The sequence below is a fragment of the Eulemur rufifrons genome, chromosome 19 (assembly GCF_041146395.1).
Source record: "Eulemur rufifrons isolate Redbay chromosome 19, OSU_ERuf_1, whole genome shotgun sequence".
Taxonomy (NCBI): domain Eukaryota; kingdom Metazoa; phylum Chordata; class Mammalia; order Primates; family Lemuridae; genus Eulemur; species Eulemur rufifrons.
In genome coordinates, this window is record NC_091001.1 from 109,453,807 (window position 1) to 109,469,237 (window position 15,431).

The 15,431-nt window shown below is 47.2% G+C and overlaps 1 protein-coding gene across 2 annotated transcripts in view; it reads right to left on the reverse strand.

Moving 5' to 3' along the window:
• ASAP2 (ArfGAP with SH3 domain, ankyrin repeat and PH domain 2) overlaps positions 1-15,431 on the reverse strand; it is a 172,066-nt gene that overhangs the window by 16,582 nt on the left and 140,053 nt on the right. For both annotated transcript variants that reach the window (XM_069495255.1, XM_069495254.1), the window contains exons 16-19: positions 15,015-15,109; positions 4,983-5,172; positions 2,710-2,795; positions 1,384-1,499 (exon numbers count right to left, since the gene is read on the reverse strand). In XM_069495255.1, the coding sequence (XP_069351356.1) occupies positions 1,384-1,499; positions 2,710-2,795; positions 4,983-5,172; positions 15,015-15,109 (487 nt within the window). The remainder of the gene's footprint in view (positions 1-1,383; positions 1,500-2,709; positions 2,796-4,982; positions 5,173-15,014; positions 15,110-15,431) is intronic.

Genomic DNA, 15,431 nt, shown 5'->3' on the forward strand with positions numbered 1-15,431 from the left:
AGGAGGCATTACCGCAAAACCCAGCAAAGATCTGACATCTAGGGGCAATTCACAAAAGGCACAGCAAAGCAGCACTAAATTAAACTGAACCCGATTAATGAGATCTGCAGTTAGTTTGACCTAGTTGGGGCTGAATTTGCCTTATTATTGTATAGAACTGCAGGTGAGTATAGAACAGTAAAATTTTAAACAACAAAGTTTGAGCTGCTCATGAAAATAAAACTCTTGAAGCAGCCAACTAATTAAAATCAATATCCAAACTGTAAGCTGTTGAATAAAGCAGTTCATCATAAATCTCTTACCCAAAGCACTGCTAACCTGGTTCCACGCATTTGAATGTAATAAACTTTTACATCTTTTTTTAAGCAGTCTATAAATTTGAGATTTTGTACTTCTAAATAAGTCTCAGTCAATGAGGTTTATTTTAAAATATGAAGCATGGCCCTAAGGAGATATATGCCTTTCTTCTACTTAGTCCTCTTTGTTCAATAGTTCTTCAAAAATACTTTCTCGTGAGACGATAACAACCGTGGCTTGGCTGTCAGTGTGTCCAGGTCCCTCGACAGAGGGAGGAAGGCAGGCTGAGTAAGAATTAGGATGGATGGGGCGAGGGGGCAGTGGGTGGCATCTCTATCCAGTGAGCCATCAAAACCTAGAGTCAAGTAAGGGACTTGGCCGGGCGCGGTGGCTCACGCCTGTAATCCTAGCACTCTGGGAGGCCGAGGTGGGCGGATCGTTTGAGCTCAGGAGTTCGAGACCAGCCTGAGCAAGAGCGAGACCCCATCTCTACTAAAAATAGAAAGAAATTATATGGACAGCTAAAAATGTATATAGAAAAAATTAGCCGGGCATGGTGGTGCATGCCTGTAGTCCCAGCTACTCGGGAGGCTGAGACAGGAGGATCGCTTGAGCTCAGGAGTCTGAGGTTGCTGTGAGCTAGGCTAACGCCATGGCACTCACTCTAGCCTGGGCAACAGAGTGAGACTCTGTCTCAAAAAAAAAAAAAAAAAAAAAAGTAAGGGACTAAGTCTGGTCTCAAGGTGGGGGTGAGAAGTCTCAGGGTTTGTGAACAGGTCCAAATTCCCTGACCTTGTCCGAATTCACCCAGCATCAGGGATAGCTGCAAGGCCCATCCTTTGCCTATCTGTAAAACGCCTGTAAATGCACCCAAAGTCTGAGTGACACATGGATGAATACGGCCAATCGATATGGAGACCACATCAGCCTTGCAAACAGGCAGGGACAGGCCCTTTCTTATCAGAGGTGGTTCCCTTTCTCCTCAGCTCTGACAGGAGTCCAAAGTGTTGGCACTGTTCCAACAGCAGCGTGGGAACCGCAGACAGGAGGTGGAGGCCAGAGGGCGGCCGGACCCTGTGCGCTCACCTATCTCGATGGAGGCCTTGCCCCGCAGGAGGAGCTTCAGGCACTCGGCGTTGTCCGTCAGGCAGCAGTAGTGCAGGGCCGTGCTGCCTTTGCCCGTCTGTTTATCCAGGTTCCCGCTGGCCAAGCACAGGGACAGGGAAAAGAGAAGGAATAGTGAGTCACAGCCCAGATGATCAGGGACTGCTCAGCAGGGAACTCGGGGTCGGTGAATGGTCTTTCTAAATCATCCCCAAGGTGGGTGCGACATGGGACACACTGTCCATCCCACAAGGTAGGTGCAACATGGCACCATCATACCTGCCATCGTGGACAAGGAGGCCTTGGCACAAGGTGATCAGGGAAATAACAAAGTGATGACAGAAGAGGCCAAAATGAGAGTGCTGAGCAGGGGCCAAGGGTGGGACAGTGCACCCCCAGGCTGGCCCGGAACCCCAGCCTCCTTCCTGCTTCACAGGCCATGCCCAGAGCCGCTGTGCCCCACTGGGCTGGACGCAGGGCCTCAGGAAGCCTGCATGACTCATCCATCCTGTCCCACTGAAGGATGGGGCCGAGCCTTTTACCATCTTATTATTTGACAGTCCTGCTAGGCAGGGGAAAAGCCGCTTTTCCAAAGTCCTGAGTCCCAAGGCTCAGGCTCTGAGCCTGTTCGCCCTGGGACTGCCCTCTGAAAACAGGCTGAGGGGGCATCTTGAGAAGATTTTCAAAAGTTCTTCCGAAGTAAAACAAAACCAGTTATCCAAAAAAGGTGCTCGTGCTCGGCAGGTGTGAGATGAGCCATGGAAAGCAGACTGTGCTGGGGACCCCGTGACCACCCTCTGTGCACAGGTGCGTTCCTTGTCCTGTCCTCTGTGAGGTGGGTCTCATGCTGCCCAAGCACAGTGTCTTGAGCAGCAGAGCAGAGGTATGAGGGAAGTAAAGATCCGCATGGTAGCCACTGGTCTAAGCTAGAGGGCTTGAACCAAAACACTGGATTATGGGCATTTTCTTTAGGTTGAGAAATGTGTTCATGCTTTGATTAGAAATGGCCATTTACTTCCCTCAGAATGCAGCAGCCGTGTCTACTTGTTGTCTCCCTGAGGCCCAGACACTACAAATGGGATCTTGCAGATACCACATAGGGTTTCTATTCTCACACTGCACGGCTTTTTTAGGATTGCCATGGAACAACCCACAGCTGGCAGCACTTTTTCTGTCCAATAATTCATGTTTAGATCTGGGAAGATTCTCTTGCCAACACAACTAAAGCAAAGCAGCAGCATCTGATTCCTTCCTCAGAAATACCAAGGAATAGAAACAAACACCTCCCCTTAATTTTAGAACACCTACCTGTTCTGAACTAAAAAGTCTACAATGTGAAGAGAAGTACGATCCACGGATCTGACTGCAAGGTGCAGGGCCGTTTCATCTGGCTCCTGAAAACCAAAGACATTCCAGAATTCTAACAGGAGCTTTTGTGTCCAACACCAAGTGAAATCGTAGATTTGTCTTCCAAAAGTTTTTTATTCTTTCCTTCAAGACACTTATCTCAGGCCAGGCACAGTGGCTCACACCTATAATCTCAGCACTTTCGGAGGCCGAGGCAGGAGGACAGCTTGAGCCTAGGAATTTGAAACTGCAGTGAGCTATGATGGTACCAGTGCACTCTAGCCTGGGCGACAGAGTGAGACCCCGTCTCTTAAAAAACAAAAAAACCCTGAAAAACAACTTATCTCTAAGATATATAAGGCTCCCTTAATCTCCAAGCAAACTCCCTGCCCTTGGGAACATGCAATTTAGAGACTGGTTCTATTTCTCCTTACTCCGTGGGACATGAATGAGAGACTCAGAGGTTTCACTTCAAAGTCCTCACAGTCAGTGGGTCCCCATCCCAGCCTCAACGGCACGAGGAACTGCCTGCAAGTAGAGTCTTGTTCAAAGAGTCCAGGAAGGTTCCCCAGCCTCCTATGCTCCACTCCCTTTTCTTGCTCTCCAAGCAGATAGAAATGTATGCTTCTTAAGTAGGCTTAAAGTTTTTCATTCTATGCTTACAGGTAAGGCTGTGAATGCTAATACCTGTACTGTCTTCAGTTCATACCAGGGGTACGTGATCACCACTGCTTTTTCTGAAAGTGCGTTAGGCAGGTGGGGGAGAACAGACAAATGAGGGTTGCTTCAGGTGGGTGGGCGGGTGAGAGAACTGGAGGGGAAGAAAATCGTAGGACAGGAGATGGGGCAGAAGCAGGCACCTCCTACCCGGCCTGCAACTGCCTGCTCAGTCCCCATGACACAGCTCAGCGCTGAGCACACTCTGCCCGAGACTGCCTGGTGAGAGTTCTCTCTAGAGAGCAGGGGAGAACGGGCCCACCCCACAACCCACATGTGTGTGTCTGTCACCCGGGGAAAGATGCTGCTGCCCTAAAGTGCCCCTGGCCAGGATGCCTGAAAGGACACAGCCTGAACCCCATGACATCCTGGATTGCAAACACAACAGCCCCACACAGCAAGCTCTGTGGTGGATAACCGGCGAGCCCAGGCCTGAGGTCAGGAGGTTGCAGGGGACCGAGTGTGCGTCTACAGGGCCTTTGTGCGTCAGAGTCAGAAGATATGCCAACCCTTTTGGCGCTGGCAGCTCACTGTGGACCCACGCCTGACAGTAATGCCCACCCTCTCAAGAGAGTTCCCTCCAGAACAGGAGGGTCTCTTGGTGCTCTGTTCCCTTGGGCTCCAGGGAGCAACCTCCCCCCTGCCCCCACGCCCCTGCCCACTGAGAGCTCTCCTCCTTGGGGACCCGACGTGGAGCCTGGCTGCACAGGGCTCTCCACAGGGGCTGAAGGCTCACACTAAACCTGTTCATGGAAGACGAGCTCCTTTCCGGCTGCCTGGGCTTCTGAGAAGGCACCTTCCCCTCCACCCCAGGAGGGGCTTTCTTTCCAGAGCTGGTGGTACAGTTTGGTAGACTAAAAAATTTCAGTTAGACAGGAGGGGTAAGTTTTGGAGATCTATTTGCACTGCACAGTGACTAGAGTTAGCAATAATGTATATTTCAAAATTGAGTAAATTTTAAATGCTCTTATCATGAAAAAAATGACTATGTGAGGTGATGGATATATTAGTTTGATTTAATCATTCCATAAGGGAGACATAGTAGAACATCACATTGTACCCCATAAATATATACAATTATTGTTTGTCAGTTAAAAAAAACCACCCTGGTTTCTTCCTACAGAACTCAGTGCTAAAAGCATTTTTTTTTTTTTTTTTGAGATAGGTTCTTGCTCTGTCACCCAGGCGGGAGTACAGTGATATCATCATAGCTCACTGCAATCTTGAACTCTTCTCTTGGGCTCAATCGATCCTCCTGCCTTAGCCTCCCCAGTAGCTGGGACTACAGGTGTGCACCACTGCACCTTGCTAATTTTTAAATTTTTGTACGGCTAGAGCTCTCACTATGTTGCCCAGGCTGGTTTCAAATTCCTGGCCTCAAGCTATCCTCCTGCCTCAGCCTCCCAAGGCGCTATGATTACAGGAGTGAGACACTGCACCTGGCCTAGTCAGCATTTCTAATTACAATGCCCCACCATGGTTTCCCCTCTCTTTCCTTTAAAAGAAAGGACCCTTACATGTCCATTGGCCAGCGGGATTTTTTCTGTAAGATCCACACCATCAGCATAGGCTTGGAGTAATCCAAAAATATCTCTTGTCTTGACGGCCTCACAAAGGCTGTGAAGCTTCGCCACATTGTCTGCATGCTTTTTCCTCGAGTATCTCCTGTCGATATACTTGGCCGTGATGTAGTCCTTTCTCGCATTCCTGAAACCAAAAGTAATTGCCTTGTAACTCACCAAGGGCCTCTACTGCACTCACTCTCATGCACCCATCTATAACACTCCAACAAACGCTGCTCCACCCTCCACATGGGCAGCACTGGCCGTGGAACATGGCGGAGTGGCTGCCACATGTTGTACCTGCATTCAATGCAAACCCTGGGGCACATTTAAGAAGCATCCAAAGTCCTCTAGTTTCTAAGGTGAGAAGCACCAAGGCCTCACATGGTGGCCTGCCCCCGTACTGAGGGGGAGCTGGCCAGAGGGGCATGCCCTGCTTTCTTGCAGCCCATCTGAGTCTCTGCCTTGTCTCCCTGCCCACTCCTGACCCTTGAGCACTTCATACACATCTCCATGCCTCTCTTACCCAAGTCCCTCTGGCTTAAAATCCAGATTCCTCCATGGCCATTCCTAGGCTGTCTCCTCCAGGAAGGCCACTGCCTCTGCCCTCAGGGCTCCCCCTGCCTGACCTCTGTTCCAACACTCTCCCCTAGAGGTTTGCCTGCCTGTCTGCCCAATGAGCTCCTCAGGCGCACAGACGATGTTCTCTCTTTTGTAGGTACCATGCCTGCCACAAAGGCACTCACTGGCTGTCAGATGAACCAAAATGAGATGTCAGTCTTCTTTGTGTTCTATTTTCTGGCCTGTAAGTGGCAGCATGCTCAGACTCTACCCTACCCAAGGAGCCTGGGGGCGGCAACACTGAGAAACCAAGGAAGCCTGGGTTCAAATCCACCCCACTAAAGACTGATGGTTTGAACTTGAACAGATGCATCATCTCTTTAAGCCTCAAGTTTTTTATCTGTGAAAACACATACAATTGATCCTCATAGTATAACTTCAAGACATACATGAGTTAACATACCTGCAGACCACAGAGTAGGTCCTAGGAAACTTGCAAAGTGCTGATGAACTCAAGAGGGAGAACAAGAGAAACAGTAGCTCCCTGGGCAAGAGGACGCTAAGCATTCTACAATCCCAACTACTCCAAGGACCTTAACAAACAGCAGCAATGATAAATAACGTAGATGAGAGACACAGTAAGTGCTAAACTGTGACAGTCAAGTCAGAAAAGTCAAGGAACCACCCAAATATCCACTGACATGAAATGTGCATAACAGGCTCACAACGTAAAGACACAACACAGCTGCTCAGGCCTGGGATACAAAGGGGAATGAGCAGGTGGGAGTCAACAGGTATGGAGCTTCTTTGGGGGGGGGGGGTGATAAAAATCTGAAATTGACTCTGGTGATGGATGTACAACTCTGTGAATGTACTAAAAGCCACTCAACTGTAAACTTTACAGGTATGAATTATATGGTATGTGAATTGTATTTCAATAAAGCTGCTAAAAAAAAAAAAAAAAAAAGGAATGTCAGGAAAAACCAAATTCCACTAACAATATTTTAGCCAATAAATCTACCAAGGATGTAGAGAGAATAACCTGGTATAATTTTCTCCCTTTGGTTTCTCTTGCCCGTTCTTTCCAGAAGGTGTGAAATGCACTGACATTTCAGGCCGGGCATGGGAAGGCGAACTGAAAGGAAGAGCCCACATCGTACACAGGCTGATGGACAGCTTTGAGGAAGTACAGATTCCTGATGAGCCTGGGCCACCACTCCCCATGTGTGTGACGCTGATCGGCCTCCTCAGCTGTAGAGTAAGAATCATCAGGTGTCCCCAACCTTTTTCGCACCAGGGACTGGTTTCATGGAAGACAATTTTTCCACAGACTTGGGAGGAGGAGGCGCTGGAGGGGATGGTTTTGGGATGATCCAAGTGCATTTATCATGCGCTTTATTTCTATTATTATTATGTTGTAATATATAATAATTATACAACTCACCATAATGCAGAATCGGTGAACTTGTTTTCCTGCAACTAGATGGTCCCATCTGGGGGTGATGGGAGACAGTGACACCCAAAGTGTGTTGCTTATGTCCAGTCTACTCTGTAATCTCGTTGTGGTTGCTGACACTGCAGAAAACCCTGCTTCACAAAGATAGGACATTGGAAATGGAAGCAGGCTTTTCAGTGCTTTTGTGGCAATCTCAGGATATTCCACCTTGACTTTAATCCAGAATGTATGGAGATTTGAAGTTGTCTCAAACATACTTCTAAGGCCACTGTCATTTGCGATCTCAAGCAGCTGATCCTCTTCTAGCACAGAGTCAATTCACCTGGCTTATTCACAAATGGGTGGAGGATCCATTCCTTCCCAGTTCGGGGGTCTTCTGTGGTTGGGAAGTAAAGCTCAAACTCGTTCAAAAGCTGAGACAGGTGATCATGCACCAGCTGGGAGAGAGAAGGCCCTGGCTCAGCCACTTTCAAAATCTCTGCTTATGTTTGAAACATGTCAAAAATCCCATGTTCACTTGTTGACCCCATAATTCCAGTTTGGCTTTGAATGCAGCCACTTTATCTGCTGACTTGAACACAGTTGTCATTCTCCCCTGAAGTGACAGATTGAGTTTTTTGAGAAGGTTCAATATGTCACACAAGTAAGCAAGTTTGCGACCCATTCTGTGTCACTTAAATGTGCTGCCAGTGGCGTCTGTTTTTCTAAGAGAAATCTCTGGAGCAGCTCTCAGTAACTCAAAAACTCTGGTGAGCGATCTACCTTTAGAAAGCCACCTCACTTCCTTGTATAAGAAAAGACGTGTGTGCTCTGCGTCCATCTCCTCACAGAGCTGAGTGAACAGACATGAGTTACAGGCATGTACTTCAGTGTGCTTCATAATTTTAATCACATCCTGCAAAACGTTGTTTAGTTCAGGTGACATTTTTCAGTTAGCTGGTATTTCTCTGTGGATGACACAGTGTGTAGACCCACATGCAGACGAGACCCCTTTGACCCGAGTAGTGAAACCAGAAAGCCGTCCACTCATGGCAGCTGCTCCGACTGTGCATAAACCGCCACAAAATGACCAATTCAGTGTTCCTGATATGGAATCATTCAAAGACTTGAATAGTTCTGCAGCTGTGGTGTTGGTTAGCAACAAAAGTCCACATGACATATCCCCAGGCACGTCTTCCTGAAAAATATATCACACAAAAACAAGCCTTGTTGCCTTGTTGTCAATATCGGTAGACTTGTCAACCTGGATTGTGTACCATGGTGACTCATTAATCCTCTCTAATAACTGTGTCTCAATATCCTCTGCTATTTCATCAATTCGTCTAGTTACGGTGCTGGCCGAAAGAACAACACATGCCACCTTTTGAACTGCAGCCTCTCCTAAAAGTTCATGGCCGATATCCTTAGCAGCAGGCAGGATCAGCTCTTCACCAATAGTAAAGGGCTTCTTAGCTTTAGCAATGCAGTTAGCCACTAAGAATGATGCTCTCAGTGCAGATACATTTGATGAAGTGGTGGCCTTCAGTAATTGCTTCTGTTCTTCGTGTTCACGTTTTTTCTTTTGATAAACTCCAAAGGCTTGTCTTTTAATGCAGAATGCTTGGCCTCCATGTATGAAGCAGTTTTGAAGGTTTCATGGCTTCGTTGGATAGCTGGTCACCATGTATTATACAAAGCAGCTTGGAGAATGTGAATCACTTGTTGCGATGAACCCATAATTTAAGTAGGACTCTTGGTATTTTCTTTTAAATGCAGCTTTCATTTTGTTGGCAGTCTTAGCATCTTCTGCTGTCTCATCATTGGGTCTTTCCCCCTTTTCAAAAAAGCTCTCCAGCTACATTTGTTTTTTACTCATTTTTGCTACAGTTAGCTCGTGGGCTTAGCAAAGCTGTGACTGGGATAAGTGCACAGTGCGGGAAAGAGATGCGGACGGAGGTGGCAAATAAAATAATGGGCAGGCTACGCGTGGACTAATATAAATGTTGGATTCTGACTTAAAGCTGCCACCAGACGCGGCTTAATTGTCACTTGCCACTCACTAACAGGGTTTTGATATGAGTCTGCAAGCAATTGATTTATTATGGTCTCTGTGCAGCCAAATCTCTCTGCTAATGATAATCTGTATTTGCAGCTGCTCCCCAGAGCTAGCATCACCACCTCAGCTCCACCTCAGATCATCAGGGATTAGATTCTCATAAGGAGAGTGCAACCTAGATCCCTCCATGCACAGTCTACAGTAGGGTTTGAGTTCCTATGAGAATCTAATGCCGCTGCTGATCTGACAGGAGGCGGAGCTCAGGCAGTGATGTGAGCGATGGAGATTGGCAGTAAATACAGATGAAGCCTGCCACTCACCTCCTGCTGTGTGGCCTGGTTCCTAGCAGGCCATGGACTGATACTGATCTGTGGCCCAGGGGTTGGGGACCACAGAGAATCACGACCACACCTATCTCGAGGGCTGTTGCAGGATTAACGAGACTTCACGCTGAATCACTGAGCACAGCATTTTAGAAAGGCCAGCTGTACTTACTGTAACACTTGGCTTGGGATGAACAGGGGGCTGGGGTGGTCAAAGGGTCCGGTCAGCTCTTCCCGGCTCAGTGCCTGCCGCACCCGCACTCACTCCTGCTCAGCCACCAAGCCCCTCCTGTTAACATCTCAGGGGTCCTGGCTCAAGTGCACCAGGGCTCAGAAGAGGGCAAGTCAATTCCAGGCTCCCAGGGGACAGCGGGAGCTCCAGCCACGGCTGATACCTTCTCCCAGCAGATCCTCTTACCTAGGCACTCTCTTTTCTTATAGGCTCAAGGGGAGAAGGGGTGGGAGGGGCAGAAGTCTTCTCTGGCTCCCCATCAAAGGCCTAAAGATTGCATTTCTCTATGTGTGGGCCTCAGACCATGGGGTGCTTACAAAATGCAGGGTCCCAAGTCCCCGAGAACCAGAACCTGGAGGCAGATCCAAGTAGCCTGGCAATCTTGATTCTCACTGAAGGCTCACAGCCACTGCCCAAGTGACACATGGAGTCCTGAGAGGGCAAGGACCAGGCAGGAGCACACCAGTTCCAATAGTCTGTAACTCACCACTACCTACAAACCGAGAGCACATGCACCTGCTCCCTGTGGATTGGTGTTCCCACACGGTTCCCTTCTGACCTCCTCCCTCTTACCCAGCCTACTCTATGGCGAGTACCTGTAGCTGCTACAGCAGCTGTGGACTTTTCTGAACCTGCCCCAAGTCCACACTGGACTACTTGTCTCCCTGAGGAGTGTCTGAGCCACCTGGGAATGGAACTCTAGGCAGAGAATGGATCTTGCCTACCTCAGGGTCCCTGAAGACAGGCCAGCCTAGGATGAGAGGCCGTTACTCACATTGCCCAGATGGAACCAAGTGGGCAGGTGTCTCTTACCAGCATTTGCCAGGCCTCATAACTGTTGCCCTTGGGTGCGTGTTGCTCCCAGACAGGCTGGCGTGTGTGATGCCAGCTGGTCCAGGGGAAAATGCATCTGAGAGCCCTGGCTCCACTGAGCGGGCAGTGCATTTCACAGCCCAAGAAGAACTTCCAGGGGCATCTGGTGAACTTGTGCTCCAGCACTTTTAATCACGCTGCATCCCTCCTGCTCTAGCCCCAGTTTTGCTCACCCTGCAGGGCCCAGGTTAAGGCTGGTGCCTTGACTTCCTGCAGCACACGCTCCTCTGCCCACAGGTGCTAACACGAACACTACACTGACTGCGGTCCGGGCAACTTGTGCATGTATGACCTCATGGGAGTTGAGTGGCGATAACATCATCTCACTGGACCCTCACAACAGTGCTATGAGTTTTTATTTCCACCTTGCAGATAAGTACAGCAGGTCCTTCAGTGACGCTGCTTAATGTCATTTTGTTGTAACATTGGTAAGAAAACTATTCACAACCAGGCCACTGTCTGTGTGGAGTGTGCACGTTCTTCCCATGCCTGCACAGGTTTTCTCCTGGCACTTTAGTTTCCTTCAATGTCCCAAAGCTATGCATGTGAGGCGAAGTGGCACGTCTACACTGTCCTAGTGTGAGAGTGGGGGTGTGTGTGAGCATGCCTTGCAATGGGACAGAGTCCTGTCCAGGGCCAGTTCCCACCTTGCACACTGAGCTGCTGAGACAGGCTCTGACCACCTAAGACCCTAAACTGGAATAAGGGGGTAAATAATTCTCTTGCTAATTTTTATTCATCTTTTTAAAACATATATATAGCTCACATTTATCTCACTGTTTAATATTAGAACTGTTGTGGGTCTTTATTTAGAAGTTTGGTGATGCTTTTGTGACCAGAAATACACTGTAGGAACTTAACTCTTGCTTCTATCAATTAGCCTATGGTAAAACAGTTTCCTTACATGTTGTTTTGCTTAACGTTGAAGTTTCCAAGAACCTACCAACAGTGTTAAGTGAGGACTTACTATCCACAGAGGCAAAATTAGATTCCGTTTCTCTGACAGCTGGCAAGCTCGCTGGGCAGACTTCTTTTACTCATGTAGGTTCTCCCCTTGGAGCCTCCTAGCTTGATGACGTGTTGTGTTGGGCAGCCTGTTTAATGATTTAAATGTCTCTTGTGACAGGCAGTCAGACTGGACAGTTGTCAAGTTTCATGCACTTTCAATAATCACTGTGGGAAAGTCATTACTGCGACCCCTGCAGGAAGGGGTAGAGATAAGCTGGATTTCCTGCAATTATTTTTTTACATATTATTCATCTGCCCAGGGCTCGAGGCCCCTGAAGGTGGTTCTTCCACAAACACAGGCACGACTCCGTTTAACTGCACTCCAGCTTCCCTGGTTTTGTGAAGGTTTGCTCTGCCAATGCAATGCCTTGCCTTTTTTTTTGTTTGTTTGTTTAAAGACAGCATTTTGGAGAAAAGCAATGAACTTAAAATAATGACACATTTGGTATTCAGAGGAGGAGCTTTCCTTATGCTTCTGAAGGACAGGGTTCTGAATGGTCCCAGGTCAGACGGAGAAACAGACTGGTCTCTGTGGGCAGATACGTGTCTGGCCTTTCCCTGCCCAGTTACATTCTCTCGACACCCCCAAAATCCATCTGGGCATTCACAGGCCACTAGAGGGTGTCTTTGGTTTCCCCTTCAACAGATTTAGCTGCAGACAGTGTGTTGTTCTGAGATAAACCTAGAAACACTACATCCCTTTTCATCTGAAAGTAAAATATTAGCTTATTTAAGTAGGCATAGAGCTGGGAGTATTTCTCTGACTTGTTGACTCATTAAATACTCATTGAACCATGATGATACGGAAATAAATACAAAAATGAGTAAGGTGCAATTCATCAGAAAACTATATGTAAATGCCTAGGTATACTATGGAGTAGAATAAAATGTTTTAAAAAATAGAGCCAAATGCTACAGGGGCAGAGAGAACCAAGCAATTAATTTCAACTGATGAGGAACAAAAGGAGGTGGCATTTTGCCATCCCACTGGCCATCCACCCTAATTTTGAAAAAAAGAAAGGAAGGAGGAATATAAACTTCCTTTTCCATAGTGCCACGGTTGGAGAGAAGTACCTCAATGCAAATAGAACATTTCTGTTGAAGAGTTCCAAATAGGTAGTATTCATTTTTGTTTGTTTTTAAATTAATTAATTAATTAATTATTTTGGAGACAGGGTCTTGCACTGTTACCCCTGGCTGGAGTGCAGTGGCATGATCATAGCTCACTGCAGTCTCAAACTCCTGGGCTCAAGCAATCCTCCCACCTAAGCCTGCCAAATAGCTGGGACTGCAGGTGTAAGCCACCATATCCAGCTCACTTTTTAATTTTGTACAGAGGAGTCTCCCTGTGTTGCCCAGGATGGTCTTAAACTCCTGGCCTCAAGCGATCCTCCCACCTTGGCTTCCCAAAGTGCTGGGATTACAGGTGTGAGACACTGCACCTGGCCTGTTCTTTTGAGACAGGGTCTCATTATGTTGCCCAGACTTGGCCTCTAGTTCCTCGGCTCAAGAGATCCTCCTGCCTCTGCCTCTTTGGGAGTATTCAGTTTTTAGAATCATCTAGCCCCAGAAGAAACAAATGCTCTGTTTTTATAAGGTACTTGGAAGAAATGATTTATCATACACTTTATTTAAAATTGACCAATATTATAGCATTTCAGGAGATGGGAACCTTCAACGTGAGATGAACAAGCAGCAAGAGCAGGTGTCGACTGCACAGCAGTAACTCAATCTACCATACTGGGCCATGGCAGCTCCTTTGCTACACAGGACCCTCAGGCTCTCCCAGGAAGAGTTCGTTCACCTCTGGGTAACTACCCCTACCGGGAGAGGACCTCAAGTTTCAGGGTATGTACAATTAGTGCAGGGCAGCTGCGTCGCCTCTACCGCCCACGTGAGCAAGAGCCAGCTGGGCGCCAATGCCAATGCATCATGAAAACCAAGTGCTACATGTCTGACCTCCGCAGCTGATAACTTCCCCAATGCCTCTGGGAGGGTGGAGTGTTATTTCCCTTTCCATATTAGAGGAAACTGGGGCTCAAGCTCAGAAAAGTTAAATAACCTAACCCAGTCCCAGGACTCAGGTAGGGACTGGGATATCTGTGTACCTACTGCCTCTCTGAGTCTAGGTAAAAATACAGATTTGAAATTTAGATCCTCATCAAGAAAGGATAATAACTTTGTAAGCCTCGTGCCTGGTATCTAAAATCATACATTATCCAATCTCAAGGAAATGCTACACCACAAACACTTGTTACGGGATTCAAACATACACTGACTTTAATCCAATGCCAAGGAAACCGCTCACCTGACACCTGACACCGAAGAGAGCCAGTAATGGCCATGGCACCTATTCATTCCTTTAGAAAGTCTCAGCTCTCTCACTGCATCCAGTCACACTGTCACAACGCAAAAGAGCACAGGTCCTGCAGCCTCAATTTCCCAAAGACATGTCCCACAAAATGGTTCCAAAAATCAAAATTCTCTGCTTTTATAAAAGGCCCATACACTACCACATATTTGTAAAACCATTCTTAAAGACATTGTTCACTGTTACTCAAGGACCTTTTCGAAGACCTGTGCCTAATTCTATTTCAGGCTTATTCCATGGAAAATGCTGTCTCTGGAAATGAATTTTTATACTTTCTCTTATCACATGTTTTTCACTTATCCTGTCCTGCCAAAGTACCTTGCTCCAGTCTCACTATTCAAATGCAGGCACTGTCTCTTTTAACTGGCCTGGTGACCTCTCTCTCCTTCCTTTGGTCTGCCTCACTTTGCATCATAACAGATCAGGTAAACCACCCCAGAGCCCACCTATTTAGTCACACGAAACAGGGCTGAAGTCTAAGGTGGGCAGGACATATGTTGCCCAGACCCACTGGTCTTCCTGTCCATCTCCTTCTCAAAGACCAGTGTGATCTGGGTGACTTTACACTTTGATAAAACTGGCAAGAAAATTCCCTGTTGTAAGCTCTGCCTCGGTGGGCCGGATGCATGCATGAAGAGGCACAAAAACTTCTCAATCAAGTTTTGTATAAACAGTACAACACACACACAAAAGAATGTACTGAAGAAAACCCCACACTTGCAAGGACACTGGCAAAGAGAAGAATACATAATCACTTATCTATGACAACTAGCTCTCTCCATGGCTCAGAATTTATGCAGAGAGAACCAAGATCAGAAAGTGACTCAACAACACAAACTCCTGGGTGTTACACACACAACGGCAAGTGAGCCTCACCATACCACCACCACCATGTAGGCACAGCATCCGCTAAACCTGCTTCCCTTTGGCCCCTTCCTACAAAAACAGCCACAAATTTCTATTTGGTCACCCAAAAAGCTAAAGTGACCAAGAAAACCTAATTTAGGCTGATTTATTCCCTAAAGAAGCAACAATGGATGTATCCAACACTTGTCAGTCCCCTCCCTCCTGAGGCTTTGGTGGAAGGCAAATCTTTGTTCAGAAAAGAACAGCCAGTCCCATACTTACATGTCGCTCCCTGGATTGGGTTTGACCGAGCCCTCGGCTGGTAGGCAACACTCCATAATCTCATTAAAGCCTGCATTCCCAATATTCTTGGCAAGCTGCAAAAATAAAAGTCTATTTCAGGGTACTCAATTATTAATACATTCCACTGCTACATTATTACTCATACATCTGATGGTTTATTTAATGGCCACTAAGAAATTGAGCAATAAAGTGGTTTGCCTTTAATGAAGATGGACAAAACCCAAAGCCCAAAGGTATCCATAAAATTAAAGAGAAGCAGTATGCCTATTACAGAGGAGCCTTCTCATAAACGCCCCCTGGACAGAGTACCGATAGAGACGGGGAGAAGCGGTGACGTGGCCCCATGTGGGTTTCCATCCTAACCCTTATACCTCCCAAAAACCTGTGTTCCACATG